Here is a 26,567-nt window from a genome sequence, read left to right as displayed (position 1 = left end):
ACATAAGAACAGTGGTCCATAGTTAAAACATTTTAGTTCGCCCGTATGTCCGTCTTGTTTTTTGTGATGTGACACAGAAATCATATATATATATTTTTTAGCGTATGTAAGGAGATTTGGACTTTTATGCAAGGGAATTCCCAAGCGTGTAGCCAGGGTCAGAAACCGGATCAGCAGACACTTGTACCGGGGTGCATAGTAATAACTTTTTTTGAGGGTGGAGTGAAAAATTAAAAAAACCCCAGCAATTCCACCATAGTTTTTTTGTGTTTTAAATTTACGCCATTCACCGTGCGGCATAAATAACGCGTTACTTTTGTTCTATGGTTCAATACGATTACGGTGATACTTAATATGTTTCGTTTTTTGTAATGTTTCTTTTTTGTAAAATTAGAGCCCATTTCGCATATTTTGTTGGGTAATGTCCTGGGTAGAATCCATATGTGGGAAAGATAAAGAGAATCACCCACCCCCATAAAATCCCATTGGTAATAGGTGTCATTCTAGCAATAGACAGGTCCTGTAATATGACACTAGAGTGGGACGTCTACCTCAGGGGAGTGTTTCCGGTGGGACACTAATTGTAGTGCACACCAGGCTGCAAGGAGAAGGAAGGTCCTATACTCCATCTTTGTTTCATGTTCATTACTTATTGCAGGTGAATATGTGAATAAAGAATATAAATCCCGACCGCACCAGTGTTAACTCATTAGGTGGGCAACAAAAATGGCGACGAGGATGGGATTGAGTGACCATTCATAGACGATACAGAGCAGAATTACCTCAATAAGAAACAGAACAGAAGCTAAAGTGCAGCCATGTCAGTGAGATCCTGCACAGCAGCAGCAGAGTCGCCTCAGACTGACCATGGATGTGGAGAGCTAGATAAAGGACATCACTAAGTCCTTGCTGCAATTAACATTTGATGAATTGGAGGCTGTCAGCAAGTAGGTTAAAGTGCCAGAGGAGGAAATCTCCAGAGCCAGAACCCGCAGGCCCCTCCTGAATGCTATCAACAGGCTGCTGAATGAGGTGGGAGAAACAGAGGAAGAAGATGTCACCTGTCTGTTCCTCCAAAAGTTCAAACAGTTTATTACGGATCTGCAGTCAGAGAGGCAGGGGGGTGCGCAGGCTGAGGAAAGGGAGGCCCTCAGTATGCAGGCTCAGTTGGAAGATTTAAAGGCACAGTACATTGCTCTACAAAATGCATTCCAGGAATCCGGCAAACTGCTAGAAAAAGCTCTATGTTCTAATAAGACGCCAAGTCAAGAAAAACAAGAGGTGGCAGACAAACAAACTGTAGGAGTTCACCACAGAAAATACCGCCGAAATGACAATCCGGAAAGACTTTAAAATCAGTGGCCAAATTGGTGGAAGAGGACAGAAGGACAAACTGTCTTATACAAATCTCATACATCAAATAGACATGGGACTGCAAAAAGGTTACAGTGAAGTAGAAGTGATTGAGGCCGTAGATAAAGCAACAAGCCCCGGCCTGAATATAAGAAATATGGTAGAGATAAAAAGTGACTTAACACTGCCACAGCTTAAGACAATCTTAAAAGGACACTATAAGGAGGAGAGTACCTCTGACTTGTACCACCGACTAAGGCCTTATTCACACGAACGTATTTTACGTCCGTGATACGGACCTATGTTAGTCAATGGGGACGTTCAGACAGGCCGTGATTTTCACGCAGCGTATGTCTGCTTCGTAAAACTCACGACATGTCCTTTCTTTGAGCGTGTTTCACGCATCACGCACCCATTGAAGTCAATGGGTGCGTGAAAATCGCGCACGGCACACGGAAGCACTTCCGGGTGCCGCGCGTAATTCGCGCAACAGTTATAAAAGAAATGAATGAAAACATAAAAGCACCTCCTGCTCTTAGGTTTGCAAACATAAAGACAGAGTGTCATAATGATGCCATATGTGCGAAAATCACGCAGCCACGCACCAAACACTGATGCCACATGGAACTGCTACGCGCGCAAGACCCAGCGTTTTTTGCGCACGCAATACGCACACGTTCGTGTGAATAAGGCCTAATAAATATCTCTCAAGATAGCAAAGACGCTCCTCAAAATTTCCTTTTCAGGGCAATCGAACTAAACGACAGACTTTTCTTTGCCTCTAGAGAAGTGGGAGCAGAGGAGAAATTTGGAGCTGAGGTGAAATGCAGGCTGGTACTCCGACCATCCTACAAGGAGTGCCCACAAAAGTGGATTTATCTTCTACTCAAGTCGCTTCACATGTGCTGAAAACAAAGCAAGTCCCACCTATAGGGAATACAGCAGGGACAAACTGGGAGGAGGCTGTGAAAGAACTGAGGAATGAGATGGCAGAAAAAAAAATACTCATCACTTCTCAAGTGCCACGGTCTGCCACGTCCCAAGTAACTTCAAGTAAACGGAATCCATGTGAGGCCTGTAAAGCATCAAACCAAAGTAACGCTTGTGGTCATTGCTGCAAGTGTGGCAAAGAAGGACTATATGCTAGAGGAGGTTGTGCACCCAGATCTACACAGTTAACCCCTTAACGACATCTAACGTATGGGTACGTTGGAGAGTTAAGTGGTCACTATATCTAAAGACACAGTGACAGAGTAAAGAAGGCCAATCGCTGCTTTTTGCGGCTATAACATATTGGTGCTGCCAGCACCGTCTCCGTGTTTGCGCCCTGCAGCCCTTGACCGCTGATCACTGACCACCATCACTGATCGGCATCTGTGCTAATTTTTTGGCGCAGGTTTATTTTTTGCCCTTTTTTTAAGTGCACCATCTTTTTATGTGCGCCCTGCGGCCACTGAGTGCTGAATCTATAATCCGCCTCAGTGGTAATTTGTTGACGCAGGTTTTTTTGGGCCTTTTTTTATATATAAAACTAAAAAAGTTAAAAAAAATGTTAAATAAAATATGGTTAGGAATAGTTAGTACCTGCATAGATAGGGCGTTAGGGTAGCGGACGCATAGGTTACCGTCCGTTTTATAATAAAAAAAATTACATAGCATTTTAGGTAGTTTTAGCTATACAATTTTTCTAAAGTTAGTGTCAATTTACTGTAGTAACTTTCTTATACCACAGTTTTTTTTCTAAAATATAGTGTTACATTTAGTGTCAGTGGTTACTGTAGCTTAGTTTTAGTCTAAATTTACTGCAGTATAATTTTTTTATCACTAATATATAGCGTTACAGATTTAGCGTCAGTTAGCGATGGACATTACGTTTTTTTACAGAAGTTCTTCACTAAATTTTACACAGCGTAACTTTATAGTTTTAGCCTAAATTTTCTGCAGTAGTTTTTATACTACATTTTTTTTAGCAGATTCAACGTCACAAAATTTTAGTTAGTGACAGGTATTCAGGAAATTCTTTACAGTTTTATATTGCCATAATTTTTTGTTAGGGTATGTTCACACGCTAAGTCAAAAACGTCTGTAAATACGGAGCTGTTTTCAAGGGAGTCTATGAAAAACGTCTCCAAATACGTCCTAAGAAATGACCTGCACTTTTTTTTGCGGCCATTTTTTTACGGAAAAAAATGGCCCATCGGAACAGAACAACGTTTTTCCCATTGAAGTCAATGGGCAGATGTTTGGAGGCGTTCGGCTGCCGATTTTTTTTGCCGTTTTTCGGGCGTTTACTGAAGTTTGTTCAGTAAATTTTTTATACTTCATTTTGTTTTTAAGCTTTTATTTTATTTTCTTCTCTTCTCTTCTTTTTTTCTTTTTATTCAACAATTTTGAAATACACGTGTAAAAGCCCAACACACACAACCCTGTGTAAAAATAAAGTCAGTGTTACATGTGTTCAAGCACTACACACCCCCCTAATAAAAATGTCCCAATCATCCCAAAGGGTCTATTCAGCAGAGGAGGCATACGCCATCCTCATCTCTGAGACTAATTCCGCCAGAGAGGGAGAAGAGGAATTCGCCCCATACATCTTGTCGTCCTCCTCCTCATCATCATCGGGTGATGAGGAACCCCCTCAAAGGCGACCCAGGACATCAACTGAGGCAACCCCCCAGATAAGTGATCCCATGTGGAACCCACCCCCTGAGAATTATGAGCCTCAGATCCCCAAATTCATAGGCAGCTCAGGAACTCATTTTGAGACGGAAGGGTTCAAAGAAATAGATTTTTTTAAGGTTTTCTTCAGTGAGGATTTAGTGAATTTAATGGTGGTCCAGACCAATTTATATGCCCAGCAATTTATTGCCCAGAACCCCACGTCATCATATGCTAGACCCTTCAAGTGGACCCCTCTAGATGCAGCGGAGATACCCAAATTTTGGGGCCTTGTGTTGCATATGGGGCTAGTAAAGAAGCCACAGATCAGTCAATACTGGAGTACAGATGTTTTGTACAACACACCAATTTACCGCATGGAAATGCCCCAGACTCGCTTTAAAGCTATTCTTAAATTTTTGCATTATAATAATAATGCACAGAGCCTGCCCCATGATGACTCCACATATGACCGCCTATTCAAAATCAGGCCAGTCATGATCATTTCAGCACCAAATTTCAAGTAGCGTATACCCCCCAAAAGAACATTGTAATAGACGAGTCCCTTGTACATTTTAAGGGTAGGCTAAAATTCCTCCAATACCTGCCCAGTAAGAGGGCAAGGTATGGGATAAAAATGTACAAACTGTACGAGAGTAGCTCAGGGTACACCTACAGGTTTCGGGTTTATGAAGGTAAGGACTCCAGGATTCAACCCTCAGAATGCCTCCAGTCCTGGGAGTTAGTGGGAAAATAGTGTGGGATTTTATGCACCCACTGCTGGACCAGGGTTATCAACTTTACGTGGATAACTTCTACACCAGCATCCCACTATTTAAATGCCTTTCCACTAGAAATACTGCAGCATGCGGCATGGTGCACAAAAACCAGAAAGGCCTCCATAAAACACTGCTTGGCCAACGTGTCAGAAGGGGTGAGAGCAGGCATTATGCAGCGAGAACGTGTTGTTCATCAAGTATAAGGACAAGAGGGATGTCCTTCTCTTGACCACAATACATGGGAACGGCAGCACCACTGTCAATGTACGAGGTACCACCACAGTGACCCACAAGGCAGATTGCATTGTGGGCTATAACAAATACATGGGAGGGGTTGATCTCTCAGATCAAGTGCTGAAGCCCTATAGTGCCATGAGAAAAACAAGGATGTGGCACAAAAAGGTGGCTGTGCACATGGTACAGATGGCATTGTATAACGCTTATGTGATATCCAAATGTGCAGGCCGGACAGGGTTATTCCTTAATTTTCAGGAGATTATCAAGGTGCTTGTGTTTGAAAACCAGGAAGCGGAGAGCCCAAGCACATCTGCGGAAAATGAGGATGCCCGTATTGTACCAGGGCAACACTGTGCCGGCATCGTTCCCCAAACTGAAAAGAAGGGAAGATCCCAAAAAAGGTGCAGAGTGTGTAGCAAAAGGGGCATAAGAGGGGACACCACTTAGTGCGACACCTGCCCCTAAAAACCTGGCCTGTGCATAAAAGATTGTTTCAAGGCTTACCACACATCTATGAATTATTAATTGTATTATTTATGTAACCTTTTATTATACTCTGATTTGCTCTTCACAACATACACATGCCCCCACATTATATATTGAAATACCAGTAAATACGGCCTAATACAAATAAATTCAGACAACAAAACCTGTGGGGTCAAAATGCTAATTATACCCTTAGATAAGTACCTTGAGGGGTGTCGTTTTATAAATGGGGTCACTTTTGGGTTGTTTCCACTGTTTTGGTTCCTTAGGGGCTTTTCAAATGCAACATGGAGCCGCAAACCAATCCAGCAAAATCTGAATACCAAATAGCACTCCTTCCCTTCTAAGCCCTGCCGTGTGTCCAAATAGCAGTTTATAACCACATATGGGGTATTGCTGTTCTCAGGAGAATTTTCTTTATAAATGTTGGGTTGTTTTTTCTCCTTTAGTCCTTGTGGAAATGAAAAAAAAATAAGCTAATCCTACATTTTATTGAAAAAAAAATTCATTTTCATGGCCTAATTCCAATAATTTCTGCAATAAACCTGTGGGGTCAAAATGCTCACTATACCCCTAGATAAATTCCCTGAGGGTGTAGTTTTCAAAATGGGGTCACATTTGGGGGGGGTTTCTACTGCTTTGGCACCACAAGACCACTTCAAACCTGACATTGTGCCTAAAATATATTCTAATAAAAAGGAGGCTCCAAAATCCACTAGGTGCTCCTTTGCTTCTGAGGCCTGTGTTTCAGTCCATTACCAAACTAGGGCCACATGTGGGACATTTCGAATAACTGCAGAACCTGGGCAATAAATATTGAGTAGCGTTTCTCTGGTAAAATCTTCTGTGTTACAGGAAAAAATGGATTAAATCTGATTTTCTGCAAAAAAAAAAATGAAATTTGTAAATTTCACCTCCACTTTGCTGTAATTCCTGTGAAGCACCTAAAGGGTTAAGAAACGTTCTAAAAGCTGTTTTAATACTTTGAGGAATGACGTTTTTAAAATGGGGTGAGTTATGGAGTCTATCTAATTTGTAAGGCCCTCATAGCCACTTCAGAACTGAACTGGTCACTAAAAAATAACCTTTTGAAATTTTCTTGAAAATGTGAGAAATTGCTACTAAAGTTCTAAGCCTTGTAATGTCCTAGAAAAATAAAAGAATGTTCAAAACACGATGCCAAAATAAAGTAGACATATGGGATATGTGAACTAGTAACTATTTTGTGTGGTATTTCTATCTGTCTTACAAGCAGATACATTTAAATTTAGAAAAATGCTAATTTTTAAACATTTTCTCAAAATTTTGGTGTTTTTTACAAAAAACACTGAATGTATCAACCAAATTTTACCACTAACTTAAAGTCCAATGTGTCACAAGAAAACAATCTCAGAATCGCTTGGATAGGTGAAAGCATTCTAAAGTTATTACCACATAAAGTGACACGTCAGTTTTGAAAAAAATGGCCTGGTCCATAAGGCGAAAACAGGCTGTGTCCTTAAGGGGTTAAAAGACAGGAGGTTGCTGGTGAGGGACAACCAGTAACATGTGCCAAGCTCCAGTCCCAACCACAGCAAGTTACATCCTCAGGTATGGAGGCCAGAGACAATCTATTACACGCTAACTTCCGAAATGTGTGTGAGCGCATCAAACAACTGGAGCTTCAACAGAGCAACACACAGCAAGTTGCAAATAGGAAGAGCACAACTACTAACTTACAGATATGCAAAAATGTATCAAGAGGTCAAAGAAAGCTCATCAATTTAATAGGAAAAAGATGTTTCATCCTGCAACTGAATGATGTTCCAGTCCAGGCATTATGGGACACTGGTGCTCAAGCAAGCATCCTCAAAGAAAGATGGAGGCAGCACTACCTCCCTCAAACAAAAATAACGGCGGCCCATTATATAGCAGGGCCTTGGAAGAGAACTAAATCCAGGAGCAGTAAGTTCATAGGGGGTCTAGTCTGGGGGTCTGATTTTATCTTTTATGTCATAATTGATTTAGGAGTCTGGTCTGGAGTCTTAATTAATTTGGGGTCGGGACTGGAGTCTTAATTAATTTCGGGCCCTGGGGCCAGATTGGGGGGTTGAATTTAGGGGTCTTGTCAGGGTCTGAATTTAGGGGTCTTAACTAATTTAGCCGTCTAGTTGAGAGTCTGCATCAATTAAGGGGTCTTGTCGGGGGTTTGAATTAATTTAACACAAACTAAAGGTTAAGCCCAGTAGACGGTGGGTAAAACTACAAGATAATCTCACCAACAATTTGCCTTAGGCAAGAAAATTATCCTATTTCCACTCTACTAAGCAATAGATCCTGTATAGATCTACTCAATAATTATACAACATAACTGTTTATTAACATGATCTACAACCTAATGAATGTTGAAAAACTAATAAGGGCTCTGTGATGGCATCTTTTTAAAGGAGTTTTCCCAAAATCATTATTTATCACCTATCTCCCGCTCCATTCACTTATATAGGGCTGCCGAGCGCTATCTTTGGTAGAAATGAATGGTAGAAATGAATGGAGCGGTGGCCTTTCATGCACATTACTGCTCCATTTCTATGAGGCTCCCAGGAACATCAAGGTAAGCCTGTTCTTGTGAACGATAGCGGCCCCTGCGGTTGGACCCCAACGATCAGATATTTATCACCTATCCTGTGGATAGGTGATAAGCAGGGATTATGGGGAAAACCCCTTTAAGCTGAAGTGCCTCAACAATCTTTGCACTGCAGTCGTTACAATTATACAATGGCAAGGTGTTGGGCTGTAAAATTCCGAACTACTATTTAGTCGTTGGGGTGCGTCTGCAGAACGCTGTCCCATACAACAGTACAAAGAGCCTCTTATTTAATTTTAAAATCACAAAAGCAATGCCCCCCTGACATTTTTCACCGTAGACATGGTGTCCTCAGGGGTATATGAGGCAATTTTCGATGCAGTTGTGTACTTTACTGCAATAGCATCGAAAAACGCAGCAAATCGAGGTAAAAACGCATGTGATTTTAACCCCAACGCCTGAATGGACACTCAGATGTATACGTTGAGTCAACACAGGCCTGGCCTCTATAGCTAGCTGTATACTCTATGCCCAAGTCTAATCAGGCAGCTGATTCTTATCTTCGTTTGCTACAGTTGCTTAGGACATGAAATCTCTGATGCTCCTCTGACTGATGTCCTGCATTAGCGATCTTATCATATCTTCATAAAGTATCAATGTTCCTAAAGTACTTGCTGCCTATGCATTTGAAAATGGTCCAAAATTAATTAGGATTCACTGACAGACAGTTTAGTGGTAATTTTCCTTTCCGGTGGGTTTTATTACGTCCCTTACTCTACTACGAACATAGGCCGGGTTCACACTCTGTGTTTTTGTTGTATTTTTAACCTGCTTTTTTGTTGTTTTGGTTGATGAACTCCCATTGAAAGACATAAATAGAGCTGTAACAGTGCCCCATGACAGAACTAACCTGTAACAGTGCCCCATGACAGAACTAACCTGTAACAGTGCCCCATGACAGCACTAATCTGAAACAGTGCCCCATGACAGAACTAACCTGTAACAGTGCCCCATGACAGAATTAACCTGTAACAGTACCCTATGACAGAACTAACCTGTAACAGTGCCCCATGACAGAACTAACCTGTAACAGTGCCCTATGACAGAACTAACCTGTAACAGTGCCCCATGACAGAACTAACCTGTAACAGTGCCCCATGACAGAACTAATCTGTAACAGTGCCCAATGACAGAACTAACCTGTAACAGTGCCCCATGACAGAACTAATCTGTAACAGTGCCCCATGACAGAACTAACCTGTAACAGTGCCCCATGACAGAACTAACCTGTAACAGTGCCCCATGACAGAACTAACCTGTAATGGATCTGCCAGACACAGCTTCTGTGTCGACGCCCGTGGTTAGTCAGTCTGCACCTGCTCCTAAGTCTGATAGAGTGACTCCTTCTTCTACCACTCAGGCTGGGAGGCTGAGGAGTGGGAGAGCCTACCACAGCCTGGCCAGACGGAGCTAGCTCCCGCCCTCTGTCTATTTATACCTTCATTTCCTGCTTCTCCTTTGCCTGTGATTCTGCTTGTTTCCTGGCTCTGCTGCTGCTTGTACTATTTGTCCTCTGCTTCATATTGACCCTGGCTTTATTGACTACTCTCCTGCTCTGCGTTTGGTACCTCGTACACTCCTGGTTTGACTCGGCTTATTCACTACTCTTGTAGCTCACGGTGTTGCCGTGGGCATCTGCCCCATTTCCCTTAGCTTCTATGTACCCTTGTCTGATTGTCTGTCGTGCACATAGTGAGAGTAGGGACCAGCGCCCAGTTGTACGCCGTCACCTAGGATGGGCCGTTGCAAGTAGGCAGGGACTGAGTGGCGGGTAGATTAGGGCTCACCTGTCTGTCTCCCTACCCCGTCTTTACATAACCTGTAACAGTGCCCCATGACAGAACTAATCTGTAACAGTGGCCCATGACAGAACTAATCTGTAACATTGCCCCATGACAGAACTAACCTGTAACAGTGCCCCATGACAGAACTAACCTGAAACAGTGCCCCATGACAGAACTAACCTGTAACAGTGCCCTATGACAGAACTAACCTGTAACAGTGCCCTATGACAGAACTAACCTGTAACAGTGCCCTATGACAGAACTAACCTGTAACAGTGCGCCATGACAGAACCAATCTGAAACAGTGCCCCATGACAGAACTAACCTGTAACAGTGCTTTTATAGCAAACACAACCTGTAACAGTGCCCGCATAATGCCCAAATCTGCAACAGTGAAAACACAGAGCTACCCTGCAACAGTGCCCCCATATACATCCAGTCTGCAAGAGTGCGCCCATAAGAGATACAGCCATCTGTCAATCATTGGTGCCACTTCTAGTTTTGGTATCCTCAGTGTCTGTGCTGCTAATAATCCACATATTCTTATCAGTTATCAGGAATGGGGACTACAGAATGACGTCTCACTTTACCACATGACATTTCCGGTTCCCCCGTCACTATACATATTCCTATCAGTTATCAGCAATGTGGACTACAGAAGGACGTCTCACTTTACCACATGACATTCCCGGTTCCCCCGTCACTATACATATTCTTATCAGTTATCAGCAATGGGGACTACAGAAGGACGTCTCACTTTACCACATGACATTCCCGGTTCCCCCGTCACTATACATATTCCTATCAGTTATCAGCAATGGGGACTACAGAAGGACGTCTCACTTTACCACATGACATTCCCGGTTCCCCCGTCACTATACATATTCCACAGTGATCACAGAGTTCTGGATTTACTAAGTGGAAGAAATTGGTAAGAAGTTCCATCTTGTTATCTTTATTCCTCATTCATTTCTAGTTCAGCCCCTTTATTAGTAACAGAGATGATGAAGAAGAAGAGAAATAATAAAACAGCGGCACAAGTAAAATCTTTCATTTTCTGTTTATTGTGCCGATAAATAAAGTGATGGCGTTTATAAAAAAATCTTACATGTAAGTTCTCTTGTCGGTAAGGAGAGGGGGATGGGCCGGGAGTCTTTATATTTCTTATTGAAGAAGTTCTTGTGGTCAGTCTGTTTTGGGCTTACAGACGTTACAGTCCGGTCTCCCAGTTCTCTTGTTGGTGAGGGGAGGGGGCAGGGGACAGGCGGGAAATCTTCATTTCTTTGTTACACCAATGTTATGAGGAGCGTCGGCTTCCAGGTCTTATCTATCAGACGCCAATCCCATTCCAGGAACAGTTCTCTTGTTGGTGAGGGGAGGGGGGAGGGGACAGGCGGGAAATCTTCATTTCTTTGTTACACCGATGTTATGAGGAGCGTCGGCTTCCAGGTCTTATCTATCAGACGCCAATCCCATTCCAGGAACAGTTCTCTTGTTGGTACGGGAAAGGGGTGAAGGGGGAAGTTTTTAGTTTTTTTTAAATGTTCAATGATTGACGACTGCAGGATTTACATGATGTTGCGTATCATTTTCTTAATGGCGGGAAGGTTCTGCGGTGTCACATACTTCCTCACCATCGGTATAAATCTGGGGTGATGAGCCAGAAGCTGCAGGGTGTTCCGGCCGTGCATCCTGTCACATATAATTTATGGTTAAATAAACATCAACAAGAACTATAGAAATCTATATGAGACATGAAGATACTGATATAAGATATATTTACACGGCTACATGAGTTATCCCCAATCTGTCTTTAGAAAAGCAGAGTGACCCCCAGTACAGCCGCCCCTGCAGATCCCCCAATACTTGTCACACAGGTTTTATGACTTGTAAATGGCAACGCTGAATAATAAGAATAAAATGTCAGCGCTTCTGTCTTCTCATGTCTGAGGAAGGTTCTTCAGGAGCCAAAATCAGCAGCTTCCATTCATTATGAAGCATTCACTTGTCACCCTTCTATTTCCATTGGTTTTACATCTGAGCTCCTAATAACAGTCCATGGACATTGTGTATATAGTCTATATGAAGGTATCTCACCTGGCTTCAGGGCAGCCATCTTGGGCAGACCGGGTGATGGCTGGTATAGCCCTGTCAGTAATGCCTCTGCCACCAGACAGGATGTAATTGGCTCCGCTCCTCAGCACGATGGTGTATAGTTGTTTGGCTGCACAGGATCTCACTATCGAGTTAAGATGACTGTAAAAACAAAAGGGTAGAAAGGGTTAATATAGAATTTATTGTTTGGACTCAATAAAAAACTTTTAGACAATTTCTCATATCTTTATCGTATTACAATATGACACTGATTGTATTCAACATATAGAAATACCTTAACCCGCCGTCAATGAGGGCGGCGAGCGCTCTGCCCGGGTGGATGTTACGGGCCATGGAGGACAAGGCCTCCTCTGCTGCGTCACGGAGAAAGGTGTTACATTCTCCGCTCATCTGCAGAAGGAGACGGACGGAGATGTTAAGTCCGTATAGCATCTTGTCCTGTAGCCCCTGAAACATGTCACCTAGGCAGACCATGGCAGCTCTGGACACCGCTGATCTTAAATTCTTCACCTGTAGGTAAATTAAGGAAGAACGGGTCAGATCAGTAGGAGAACGAAAAGTTGACAAAGGATCACTGTTATCAAAATTGTCAATGGTAATGTTTCATGTTAAGGACAAGGCTACCCAGGTGATGTTCACCCAACACTGCCAGAGAGGAAATGTCCTCTGACATGTCACCAGTTATTAGACGATCGAGTAGTTTACATGTTTTTTAAAACGATTGTTAGATAAGTAGGTACTTTGTTGTATCGTTATCTGGCAGTCCTAACCAGGACATTACTAGTTGGCCAATTGTTCCACAGCTACACCTATATCCATCAAAATCTTTCGTGTAATCCTAGCCTAAAACTACCCTGTTTACCTTGCACTACCGGGCTTTACCACATGGTGTGCTATCAAACTCCATTTTGAGGATCCATCCATTCATCCATCCATGATCGCCATGGAACACAAAGTAGTTTTATACAGGCCTGTATACTGTGCTGTAGTATAATATTCTAACCTGCCATCTACTGATAGAAATGTTTAGTGCAATAAATTACACTCTTATTTATACAATATATACGGTGATTCTGCTTCTGTACAATGCTTCCTACCCAGAGATCCTACATAATATGGAGTTGAGTCATTTCTGGTCCCACATCACCACCACCCTCTCCATACACATCAGATGTAAGACTGAATTTAGGATCAGTGTATAATAGAAGTGACTATTATTAGAGGTGTATAATAACCTCATGGGTGACGGCGGCATGCAGCTCTTGGATCCTCAGTGCAGCAATATCCTGATGATGGACAGAGAGGGAGCGGACGACCTGTAGACCGGCGATCTTCTTCTCCCTGTAGATGATACATAGGACTTAGTGATATAAACTGCACATTATATCTGTTTCTACCCATCCTCTGTGTCATTGTCCTCACCAGTCGTTCTTGCTCAGCAGCTCCAGGGCTTCACAGACGGCCATCTTGGGCTTGGAGAGGCGCTTCACTTCAGGTCTCTCCATGGGCTGAGCGTGTACAACTGCGTAGTAATAAATGTAGAATGACTGATATGACATGAACGCTGATGACGTCTTCAGAATAAGTTTGCCGACACTCGCTGAGCCCTTTAGACCAGTCAGAAGGGTCAGGAGGGGTCATGTGATCCATGTTGACCATTTTTAAAACCCTTCCTGCTTTGTACATGTCTATGGGGGCAGGGTAGCGCCCGCACGTGATTTATCTATTGGCTTGTAGTTGGCCAAGGGGGCTCAGTGAGGGATGGCACAATATTGACTACCACAATAGGGACTGTTTAGTGGGAGCAGCCACCAGGTCCATGATATAGATGCTCAGCGCTCGGGTTTGTCGGGTGTCTGATGTCCTTTATGATTATCGTTTATTATCTATATAATGGAGTGAAGTAGAAGTACCTGGATGACTGATGGAAGCATTTGTCTGCGCCACTAAACTCTTCCCCATCTGTACTGCCGGCAGCTTGGTCTTCCCTTCTCCGGACATGTTCTTCTTGTCCTTGGGGACGGGAATACGGGACTTCTTACACCCCTGTATATGTGGCTGCTCCGCCATGTAAGCAGGAGATGCTCCATCTGTACAGAATGGAGACAGTTCTATATTAGTCCTGCAATTCCTGATTTCTCTCTGCACTTCCACGCTGGATGACTGCAGATATTCTATGAGCCGTGTAACATATTCCAGACTCAGGAGAATTGTTCATGTGTTTCCTACATGAGCTGTGAGTAGCGATACAATAATATACATCAGTAGTGATGGCCGCCGTCCTCCCGCGCTGGACGCAGGAATATAAGGGGAGTAACTATAGATATATATAATGTCACATATTAGTAGAGAAGACGGGGAGAGACTTCTCCTCCTGATAGAGTTCCCCTGTAATGGACCTGTAGTGTAATAGATATAGGTCACCAGTACTGACTACTTACATGGCGCTGCAGACGTCAGGTCCGGACATTTCTCCTGACATTGAGCAATCGGGGGAAATTTCAGGCGGTTAATCGGACGCTGAAAACAGAATGAGAAATGACAATGTTTATACTGTAGTATTGTGATTATACTGCTCCTCCATGTAGGTGGAGTTCTCCTTTAACCCCTTAACGCAACAGGACGCACCGGTATGTTCTGGTGCAGTTTAAGAAGTATGGAGCGCTGCGAGTGTTGGCTGACAGCTGTTCCTGACTGTTTAACCCTTCAAGTGCTGTGGTGCTGACGAGGCGTTGTAAAGAGGGGGCGGCCCCCTCCCATAGCTCACCCCCCACCCCCGCAATGAGATCAAGTTGTGACGATGGTTGTCATGGCAGCCCAGGGGCCTAATGAGGGCCCCCAGGACTGTCTTCACTCTGCCTCTGTTAAGCTGTGCCTGTGGCAGGTCTTAACAGATGCCTAATATTACGATATACTGCAATACATTAGTATATTGTACCAGCGATCTAACGATCGCTGGTTCAAGTCCCCTAGGGGCACTAATAAAATGTGCAAAAAGAAGTGAAATAAAGTTTTTAGTAGTGAAAAAAATATATAAAAAAATTAATAGTTCAAAAACCCCCCTTTTCCCATTTTTCCTCTAAAGTAATGTAAAAAATAAAAAAAAGTAAACAAAATTGGTATCGCTGCGTCCGTAAAAGTCTGAACTATTACAATATAGCGTTATTAAACGCACACGGTGAATGCCGTAAAAAATAAAACTGTAAACCGCCAAAATTGCTGTTTTTTTAGTTCAAATTATCCCCAAAAAATGTCAGAATCTGGTGATAGAAAACAATTTTGTTTTTTAACAAAAAGTTTTTTTTTTTTAAAGTAGTAAAATTTTAAAAAAAAACAATATAAATTGGATATCAGCGTAATCATATTGAGCCACAGAATAAAGTTAAGTTATTGTTGTTACCACACGGTGAAAGACGTAAAAACAAAACCCAAAAAATAATGGAGGAATCGCAGTTTTTCCCAATTTCAGCCCGTAAATACGTTTTTTTCAGCTTCCCAGTAAATTATATGGTACTTTAAATGCTACCAGTAGAAACTACAACTCCTCCCGCAAAATATAAGCCCTCACAGCGCTCTACTGACGGAAAAATAAAGACGTTATGGCTCTTGGAACGCGATGAGCGAACAACAGAAAAACAAAAAATGGCGGTGTCCTTAAGGGGTTAAGGACAGACACAGCAGATGATAGACACGTGACATTACTGCAGCTCTATACATTACAGTCCATTATATCACAATGTAGACTATGCCGGTGACCACATAACAGAAAGAAATGCTGCGCTATTCTCCGCGGGTAAAGAATTACATCCTAGTGGTTACCGTATGTTTTACATTGTGCCCTATGGAGGACGCCAGAAATACCGGATAGATAATATCTGTAATGTGAACAGGACTTTCATGCTGAGAATAAGTGCTCACACATAGTTACATGTTTCTGAATATGTACCATGTACCATATAGTGATGTAGCAGAGCTGAACTTGTAATCACAGCATTTCTTTAATGACATGATACCTCTCTGAGATAAGATGATACAGGAGGTTTGCCTGCAGTCCCGGATAAAGCAGAAATAAAAAAAAATATTATGTTATAAATTGTGCCAAATGACAAACTCAAGTCTGCTACATGTGATAATCTCAGCTCTTCTTTCTTACTGCACACATTTTCTATAGGAGGTGAAGTTACGTGGTGTAATGTGTGTCACCGCTGCTCGCCCTATTCTTCTCGCTCATGTACGTGCACAGATACTACACCCGCTTCTGCATATTTTCGGTTTCTCCTTTGGTTCGTACAATGCTATTTTGCTTTGGACATACGGGACCTGTTCTCAGAATCCCAGTCCTGCTGACCTGTGGATGAAGGACTGATAACCTGGACTATAGGTCTCTTCTTACCTGCTCCGGTGGATGGTATTTCCCGCCTTGTTTTCCCCCTGATGCTGCAGGTGGTCCGGTAAGTCTGGCAAGGATTTTTGCCATTTGGGTCTCCCGGCAAAAGAGGAGGCCATTCTGGGGACTCATGGGCTTGGTGTCCATTATCCCCTCTTCGTCAAGGTGCTTGTCTAGACTGGACCAGCTGCTCCCCAGGCTGGAGGAAGACGGGCTGGAAGCTGAACCAGAGAGGTACCAGCCCAGCTCTCTTGTCATGATGGTAATGGCAGAGAATAAATATAAAAACAATAATAACTCTCAGAAAATTCTGAAAACGCAGTCGAATAGCCGACAATTTCCACCGTCCTGTGACCTGAGTAAAGTCTGTGGATCAGCGGTGCAGAGCAGGCAGGGAGCAGCGTTCTAGAGCACAAGTCTCTTTATGACGTCATCCAGTCACATAGTGACGCCGCAATCTGACAACATCTCACTGACAACTTATCCAGGAGATTCTTTATTAAATCTTTATTTATACAGTTCATAAGGAGAAGAACAAAAAATAATAATGATAATTGATCCCAATGGACGCAAACAGATACAGATTCATTCACACAGTTTATAAGAAGAAGAACAAAAAGGAACAAAACGGAGGCAAACAGAAACAGACGAGTGGCTATTTATTATAATCTGTCTGTGATTCTTGGCAATTGTAATAAGCAGAAAAACCATATAAAGAGTCATGTATAAAAAAAACTCTGTGATTTAATGGAGGGGCAGAGGGTGGGCTGCAATTGATATGCAGGAGTGGGGGGCATCTAGGAGTGGGGGGCATCTTCACAGTCACTGCTCGCAGCTGCTGCCACCGGAGCCTCAGCAGGGTTGTATAGGAACTGGTGGTGCTGGCGGTGGGTTATTTGGACAGCTATGTTTTCAGTACTGGGTAATGCTCCCACTCTACACAGGCTGCTATACTGCCCTCACCTGTGCTGGGGACTGGCGGCTAATCCTATACTCCACCATTACTTCTGGTGACTATGCCGGACTCTACGGGATGGAGCGGGCTGTAGCGCTGGTAAGGGGAATACAATTATGTATATGTACTGTATATATAGATATATATATATCTATATATACACATACATACATACATACATACATACATACATACATTTACAAGGATTATAGGAACTATATACTTTGTATTCCCTGTGCCCCCCAGTTTGGGTTAGAATAGGCAGGCAGGAATAGTAGGTTAGTTGGCTTGATTAGTTTAGTTTCTGCTGCTTACACTAGTAATGGCCATTGTAAAACACAACCACATAAGATCCTACTGGGAAGAAAGCCCCGTACATGGGACCCCGGGTTTTGCCAAAGTAATTCCAAGATTCCCTTATGAGATTTTGTCAAAATTTCTTCACTATAATGACAATAGTCAGTGCCCCCCAAATGAATCCCCAGCATAAAATCGTTTGTACAAGATTCGACCTCTTCTAAACCATTTTTCTCAAAATTTTTGTCATCTTTATGCTCCTAGCCAAAATGAGTCAATTGATGAATCCCTGGTAAAATTTAAGGGCAGACTCTATTTATATCCCTTCAAAACGTGCCAGATATGGAATCAAATTGTATAAGCTACGCGACAGCAGCACGGGCTATACATTGGATCTTCGTGTCTACCAGGGGAAGGACAGTCAGATAGATCATCAAGGTTTCTCACCAGAAATCGGAACAAGTGGTAAGATTGTCTGGGATTTAAGATGATTATATTGCCCAAAATCTTGTATGTATTCAGGAACATTCCCATTTTCTTGCCTATATCTTATCTTAACAAACTTCAATCGATTGTGCAAAAATTCATATGGGGTAAGACGAGACCCAGAGTTAAGTCCAACATTTTACACTTAACCCATCGTGAAAGGGGCATAAACACTCCCTCAGTTCTCCACTATTATAGAGCAGTGATCCTAGACCAAATGAGGTCACTCTGGTCAAAAGATAGATCAAAACTATGGGTTGATATTCAACTTCACTTCCTAGATAACCGCCTTTTGAGGCATCATTTAATTGCTTGTAGCCAAAAATAGGGAGGGGGTGGGTGAGATTCCCTCCCACATTTACAGCAGCTGTGAGTCATGTTGCTTTGCCTTATTCACCTTGCTGTAATTCTGGAAAGTGCTCCCTCAAGTGGCCATCATAGGAAAACATGTCAAATTATTATTTAATTTTTAATTCTTTCCACCATGTGGAAAAAAAAAAAATATACACAGCAAAAAACGTAAAAAATATAATAGAAATAAGTAACTTACTTAAAAAAAAACCCCAAGGTTTAATTCACGACACATTCCCTTTAAACTGCGTGGGAGCCTGAGGAGGGGAATAAAGCACTGGACACCAGGTACTTGACTCAGATATGTGCCTATTAAGCCGTCCACTTCCATAGGCCACCGGAGGTGTCCCCATTAACCCTTTTCCTACCGATGACCAGCAGATATAGCATCACATACAGCAGAAGTTTTCTGCTGAGCACAAAAGCCCCAAGAATCCTCGGCATAGTTTTCTTTTTCTTACCTGCAGATTTTGCCTTGGATTTCTTTTCTTGATTTGACCACAGATTTGAGCCTTTACATTGATCAGTGAAATCTGAGGCCAAAACTGCAGCTTTATTCTGCAAGATATAAGGCACATACTATCCTATGTAGATCTATTTCCACATCATGTAAATAGGCTTTAGATAAATCCTATTCAGTTGTGTGAAACAAGTCTCCAACGTGAAAAATTTCCCAAAGGAAATCTGCTGCGTGTGAATTTGAGGGGGTGGGTTGGCACCATTTCAATTTTTGCTTCAGGCAGCAGAAAGGCTTGGTATATCTCTGCCAATGTTTGCTGGGTACATGGGTTGATGAACAGAAGCATGCCCGCCAGAGTACCCCTGGTCCTCCGGTGGGCCAGTCCGGCAATGCCATAGATTGTGTAATACCAAAAGTCTCTATCAGGTACATGAGGCCTTAGCCTAGATATAGTTGCTCCTCGGGGGCAGGGCCATATTATATTTCTTGTGTTGGGAATTAGTGTAGACGTTTTCATGCAATACCTTTATACACGGAATGTAGTTCTTATTGTTTGGGTCAATAATATAAATTTATTTCAGAATTTATTTCATAAACTTGTTCTCTTTCCTGGAATAATACAGCAAGGACTCCCCAGTGAACAGTATGAGAGGGTCTGCTGCAAAACTCCTATTACTATGTATAGAAGCTACAAAATGAGACTCCTGTACTGATCATTGCTGATCACAAGGATTTTCTGCAGCTGGACATCCAATGGGGTGTATGTAGCAAAGCAGATGGTCTTTGCTGGACAGTTCCTTACTAATTATAAAATATCTTGCTGTCTACAGCCACCACTAGGAGGAGCCTAGGAACTTACTGTACATGGATTTATAATGCAGACACGCTAAGCTCCCCCTAGAGGTGGCTGAAGGCAGTCAGAATTGTATCATTTACCTCTGATGTTACAGAGGATATGGAGCTCTTTACCATTGTAAAGATATAGTATGAAATTAGCACAAAACTGAATTTTGACCTAAAAAATGGTTAAATGTGAAACTTGAACTAATAGAAAAGTGGAATATATAAAATATGTGGATAGTTTCAGGTGAAATGTTTTGCTTCATTACAATAAAATAAAGGAGACGACACAAGGTTATAATTATAATTAATAATTTATTTCTAACAATTATTATTATTGCCCTATCATTACTATTATTATACTATTATTATTATTATTACTATTATATTCTTATTATTACTATCATTACTCTAGTCCTATGCCCTATCATTAAAGCTGTTGATCCAGAAGAAGGCGAAAACCCCTGGTCACATTTTGCCAGTTCGTGCCACAGGGGGAAAATTCCTTCCTGACCCCGGGAAAAGGCGATCAGTCCGAGAACCCTGGATCAAACTCGCTGCTAAATATTATAATTTACTTTACTATTATTGTTATGCTGATTCTGATGATACTATACTATTATATTCGATATTACAATTATTGTTATTATTATACAATTGCTATTTCTTAATACTATTATATTAACCTGCTGCTAACTATTACAATTTACTACTATTATTATTATTATTATTAATAATAATATATTGTTTATAATCATACTATTATAATTGCTATTCTCATTACTATTAATATTATTCTTTTATTATTATACTAATGTTATTTCTAAATATTATTCTATTATAATGATATATTTATTACTGTTAAATTATTATTGCTATTGTTACTTTTATTTCTATTATTATTTTGCTAAAACTATAAACTACTTCCCTAATCCTAAAGCTGTTGATCCAGAAGAAGGCGAAAACCCCGTACACATTCGGCCAATTCGTGTCACAGAGGGGAAATTCCTTCTTGACCCCGGGAAAAGGCGATCAGTCCAAGAACCCTGGATCAAACCCGCTGATGTTATTAATATAATTTATGTTATTACTGCTATTTATTTATACTTTTATACTATATTACTCTGCCTAATATTATTATGAGAATCCTACACTATTGTTAATTATTTATTTTATTTATTATTTTTTATACTTACCAGTTGTTGTTGTTGTTCTGGCTGTTGATGGTTTTACAGCTTGGATGGTGCCGTACTACACATCACCGGCACATTGGTCTGAGGATGGTCCAGATGATGTTCCTCTTTCCTCGGAGGTTGCTGTGGATGTAATGGAGGGGGGAATGCTGGCGGATCTTATATCTTCTTCCTGCCTGATGTTGAACTCTTCTCATCTTCATACTGACTTTTTCCGTGGTTTCTTTTACCTCTTCTACGATTTTCTCTTCCTCCTCAGTCTCTTGCTCCTCATTGTCTTCAACCTCCTCAGTCTCTACATCCTCCTCATGGTCTTCAACCTCCTGAGTGTCTACTTCCATGCTTTCCACTTCATCCTCGCTCTTGTCTTCCTCCTCATGTTCTTCTTCCTCCTCATCATTGTCTTCCTCATGTCCGTCTTCTTCCCGGTCCTCTGCCTCTTCTGGCTCCGTCTTGTCCACCTCCTCCTTCAGATATTCGCTCAGCTGGCCATCCATCATTGGTGTAGTTTTGGATTCTTCTTCGTCCCATGGCCAAGGCAGGTATTTCCTCTGTGCTGCACGGTTGGTCGGCATGAGGCGCTAAGAAAAAAAAAAGATTCAGTCAATTGTCTATTGAGATGTTTCTATAAAACCTTCACATCTATAGAGAGAACATCGATGAATCTGTTATATAGAGAACATAATAGGCGGTATGATCAGTGACCTCCATTTTGAAAATCGGTGATGGCAGGTATTTCGTACAGTAGATGAGACGCTGAAGAACTCTCTCCTCTTCAGTCCTGGGGTAAGCTAAAGAGAGAAGCCAACCAGATAATGAGATCAGTCATAAAATGTCAAGGAAGTGTCAAATCTAAAAATTACACTAACATTCCATTAATCCGCCATCAATGGGACCTGCTATGTGCTGGATTATCAGATATTCTGCATTATCGGATCGGCATAGAAAACCATACAAATATCCTATAAAAACCTTCAATTTCCTAATAGATCTCTGCTTAATCTTACACATCATATGACAGTTCTGTGCTGGATTACCAGATTTTCTGGATTATTAGATGCCAGGTAAAAGGAAAATTACTGTATTTTCAGATTAACTATCAATGAATATATTGGGGCTTTAGCACCAAAAAACAAACAAGCAAAAAAAAACTCACTTAAGAAGGGTAAAAGTCCAAAGACGCTTTCCTGACGGCGGTAGATGTCCTAAAGGGAAGAGAATCCAGTAAGTGTCCACTCATCACTCAGGAATGGAGCAGAGGACAATAGGACAAGGGGTCAGATACCAAATGAGCAGCCAGTGATTTGTGGACTTGTTACCTGTCCGGGGCTCGTACTCAATAAGTGGCTACTTGTCTGAGTGGACAGCCGGCCACATGGACCGCTCCTGCTGGATCCAAGTCTCCTGCTACATGTCCATCACAGGGAAGGAAAAAACAAGACAATGAAGACACTGACCTCCAGAGAACTGCTGCCCGCTGCCATCCTGTACCCGTCCTGAACTGCAAAATCACAAGCTGGAACCCAAAAAAGAGATTTAGTCACAGATCTGATAAAGACACGAACACTGCAGCTTTCCACATGTACTGATAGTGAATGTCCGCTCAGGTGTCGGACCCCCATGATCAAATATTGTTGCACTATCTCAGAAAAGTTAATGTATAAGTCCCGGAGAACCCCTTTAATCTACTAATATATCTTTGTAGCAGTCAGAGATCAGTTTTCCCCACACAGAGCTCCAAATCCCCTGCAAAATAAAATGTAGTTACCTTCAGCCACCACTGGGGAGCGTAGGGAAACACTGCAAACTGTTTTATTAGTGCAATGTACAAACAGTATTCAGTAATCTCCTGAGCTCCGCCTAGTGGTGGCTGCAGACACTTATAATGTTATCATTCTCAATGCAGGGGATTTGGAGCTCTGTATCAGAAATATAGAGCTCTGATCATTATAAAGATTTATTAAGAACTTAATCAGCACCTAAAAATGACATGATCATAAAAGGAGGACATTCACTTTACATTTAGGAGGTGTCATTTCTACATATTATTACACAGGGTTCACTTTATCTTGTTTTTTATAATCCATTTGTCACTCAGAGGATGCAAAGAATTATATTCATTAAATAAAGATGATTTTTGGACTGTAACTTTGGATTTGTGCACTTATATTTATGGGCAGTGATAATACATTGGAGTGTGGCCCTTACTGGGTATTTATAGGGTCCCCACATAGAAGAAGGACCAATATAGGTAATACCAGACAGAAACCAGAGTGCCCACATAACCAGTTCCAGCAGATCTTCCCATCAACAGCCAGAGAATTAATGATACATTTCTGGTTTCCTGCACCAGCCACTAGGGGGAGTACACTGGACCAATATTTATACAGCTCATATTGAAATTATAGGGAGCAATATAAATACATATACAGCAGCTCCCCCTAGTGGTGGCTGCCAACAGTCTTTGGAGGACATTTGTCTTAGTAGGATTTAGGAGAAATAATAAAATCCTCATCAAATTCCTAATAATGTGAGTGAAGGATTATGGGAAACAAGATAAATCAGCGTCAGTTATATGACATTATATGATGTGAGGACTCACCCACGTCCGTCTTCACTCCGCGTTGTCCTGTAACAGACTGAGGACCACTGACTGTTGTTGTTTTTTCAAGTTCAAATCCAGCGATATCATTGGCTGCTGACCAGTGACAAAATGTAAAGGGACATGCCGCCTTTATATTAATAGACTGCATGTAATATCTGTGTTATACTTCTGCTTATAACATGAGGCTGTGGAGATAATCTGCGGGGACAGCCTTATATTCCTCTTCAGTCGGGTTGACATTTCATATTCAATATCAGATCAGAACATTATATTATTACACGATCAATGTGCCATGAAGGATTTTATAAAATTACAGGTTTTTTAAAATGATGACTTATTTTTAACCCCTTCCTGATCAGGTAATTTGGGGTCTCTATGATTCTATCCTGAGGTTTTCATCTTTTTATCATTACAGTGGTCGGGTTATTTCTACATCTTTATTATACAGGGACATGAGGGGCAAATAGGGGTAAATAATAAGACCTTAGTGGTTCGGGGTGCGGTGGGGTGTACAGCATCAGACGGCGGCTCCATTCGTATATTATTACATGACTCTATATTATCGCTGCTGTATACTTGGTTCTGTATCTGTACATTGGACTGGGGTTCTGCAGTGGTTCTGTTACATTATCTTCATTCTTCATACTCATGTATTCAGAGGGGTGAGCAGGAACTAAAACCGTATCGTAATGACCGACCTTAGGGGTGTGCGATCCGTGCGGTCACACAGGGTGCTACAGCTGCCCATGCTGAAGGGGGCGCCACATTTTTCCCTTTCGCTTGCAATTTTAAGTATGAGTTGTATGGCAGCATTATTTATACATTGTGTAGCACTATTATTAGATGACTTTATATACTTGTATACCTATTTTTAATTTTACAGTTTGTCCGATGGGAAGAGGGGAATGGTCGTTACACGGCCACCATGTTTGCGCCACAGCTGTGGTGCACATTCGACTGTAAGATGGGACACATTAGTTAAGAGGTGTTCGGCTCTTAACCCCTTTAACGCCTGGCATATAGCCTTTTTACTTCTGATGTTCGGGGTAATTCTTCTAAAGTGCCGCCTTTTCACATTGGCGCTTCAGAAGAACTTTTCCTGCATCGTGCGGGGTGCTGCCGAAGCCCGGGCTGTTGCTAACTGCCTTGGGCTTCAGGGCAACGATCGGAGACCACTAGCGGTGGTCTCCGATCATATTTAACCCCTCAGATGCGGCGCTCAATAGCGGGCGCTGCATCTGAGTGATTGTAGAGGGAGGGAGCATCCTCTCTCACCCCACAGGTACCCTGTGTTCATCGCGGGCTTTCCGATGGTTTTTATGGCAGCCTGGGGGCCTAACAAAGGCCCGGCCTAACAGATGCCTGTCAGTTTTACACTGACAGGCAATAATACACTCAATACAGAAGTATTGCAGTGTATTATAATAGCGATCAAAAGTTTGCACAGTAAAGTCCCTTAGTGGAACTAAAAAAAAAAGTTAAATAAAGTCTGAAATAAATAAATAAAAGTCCAAAGTAACAAAAAATTAAAAACCCACTTTTTCCTCTTACAAAGTACTTTATTATGAAAAAAAGTAAAAAGTTACTCATATTTGGTATCGCCGCGTCCGTAACGGACCCAACTATAAAAATATTACATTACTTAACCCGCACAGTGAATGCCGTAAAAAATAAAAAACAACGCCAATTTTCTGTTCATCCTACATTCAAAAAATGTGACAAAAAGTGATCAAACAGTTGCATGTACTCCAAAATGGTACCAATAAAAACTACAAGTCGTCCCGCAAGAAAAAAAAGCCCTCAAACAGCTGCATCTGTCAAAAAATAAAAAAGTTCTGGCTCTTACAATACGGCAACAAAAAAACATATAATTTAGAAAAAAGAAAAAACGTGTTTTTTACTGTGTAAGAGTGGGAAAACATAAAAAATCTATATAAATTTGGTATCTCCGCAATCGTAACGACCCGCTGAATAAAGTTATTATGTTATATACCACACAGTAAACGGCGTAAAATTGACGCAAAAAATTTCCAGTACCCCACTTAAAAAGTTAATAACAAGTTAATCAATAACTTATATGTACCCCAAAATGGTGCTATTATAAAATAAAACTTGTCCTGCAAAAAAAAAGTCCTTATACAGCTATGCCGACGGAAAAATAAAAAGTTATAGCTCTTTGAATGGAAAAACGTAAAAAATTGCTCGGTCATTAACCCCTTAAGGACGCAGCCTAGTTTGGGCCTTAAGGCTCAGAGCCCATTTTTGAAATCTGACATATTCAAGCGATTCTGAGAGTGTTTTCTTGTGACACTTTGGGCTTCATGTTCGTGGTAAAATTTGGTCGATATATTCAGTGTTTATTGGTGAAAAATTGCGTTTTTTGAACATTCTTTTATTTTTCTTGGACGTTACAAGGCTTAGAACATAAACAGCAATTTCTCTTTTTTTTAAGAAAATTTCAAAAGCCTTTTTTTTAAGGTACCTGTTCAGTTCTGAAGTGACTTTTAGGGGCCTTATGTATTAGAAACCCTGATAAAACACCCCATTTTAAAAACTAGACCCCTCAAAGTATTCAAAACAGCATTTAGAAAGTTTTTTTTAACCCTTCAGGCATTTCACAGGAATTAAAGCAAAGTGGAGGTGAAATTTGAAAATTTCATTTTTAATGCTGAATTTCAATTTTATTAAATTTTTTTTGTCTAACACGGAAGGTTTTACCAGAGAAACACTACTAAATATGTATTGTCCAGATTCTGCAGTTTTTAGAAATGTCCCACATGTGGCTCTACTGCGCTCGTGGAATAAAACACAAGCCCCAGAAGCAAAGAAGCACCTAGTGCATTTTGAGGCCTCTTTTTTATTAGAATATATTTTAGGCAGCATGCCAGGTTTGAAGAGGTGTTGAGGTGCCAAAACAGTAGGAATCCCCCAATAGTGACCCCATTTTGGAAACTACAC

General features: G+C 41.5%; 1 protein-coding gene across 1 annotated transcript; it reads right to left on the bottom strand.

The window, feature by feature from the left end:
- Positions 1-10,995: 10,995 nt before the first annotated feature.
- On the bottom strand, positions 10,996-13,537 carry LOC142664799 (TOG array regulator of axonemal microtubules protein 1-like). The gene is made up of 5 exons (XM_075844133.1): positions 13,458-13,537; positions 13,271-13,376; positions 12,310-12,545; positions 12,018-12,176; positions 10,996-11,612 (listed from the first exon to the last, which is right to left on the bottom strand). The coding sequence occupies exons 1-5, from the start codon at positions 13,499-13,501 to the stop codon at positions 11,489-11,491; spliced, it is 669 nt and encodes a 222-aa protein (XP_075700248.1). The 5' UTR covers positions 13,502-13,537; the 3' UTR covers positions 10,996-11,488.
- Between the last annotated feature and the right edge of the window lie 13,030 nt (positions 13,538-26,567).

Source organism: Rhinoderma darwinii, chromosome 12 (assembly GCF_050947455.1).
Source record: "Rhinoderma darwinii isolate aRhiDar2 chromosome 12, aRhiDar2.hap1, whole genome shotgun sequence".
NCBI lineage: Eukaryota > Metazoa > Chordata > Amphibia > Anura > Rhinodermatidae > Rhinoderma > Rhinoderma darwinii.
The sequence above is the reverse complement of the archived record's forward strand: the minus strand, read 5'-3'. Positions and strand labels throughout refer to the sequence as shown.

Excerpts from the sequence above, each read along its gene's own strand:
- LOC142664799 (XM_075844133.1), bottom strand. The coding sequence starts at position 13,501 with ATGGCCGTCTGTGAAGCCCTGGAGCTGCTGAGCAAGAACGACTG. Across the intron at positions 13,377-13,457 it reads CTGCTGAGCAAGAACGACTG|GGAGAAGAAGATCGCCGGTC; the intron begins GTGAGGACAATG and ends TATCATCTACAG. Across the intron at positions 12,177-12,309 it reads CTCATTGACGGCGGGTTAAG|TCATCTTAACTCGATAGTGA; the intron begins GTATTTCTATAT and ends TTGTTTTTACAG.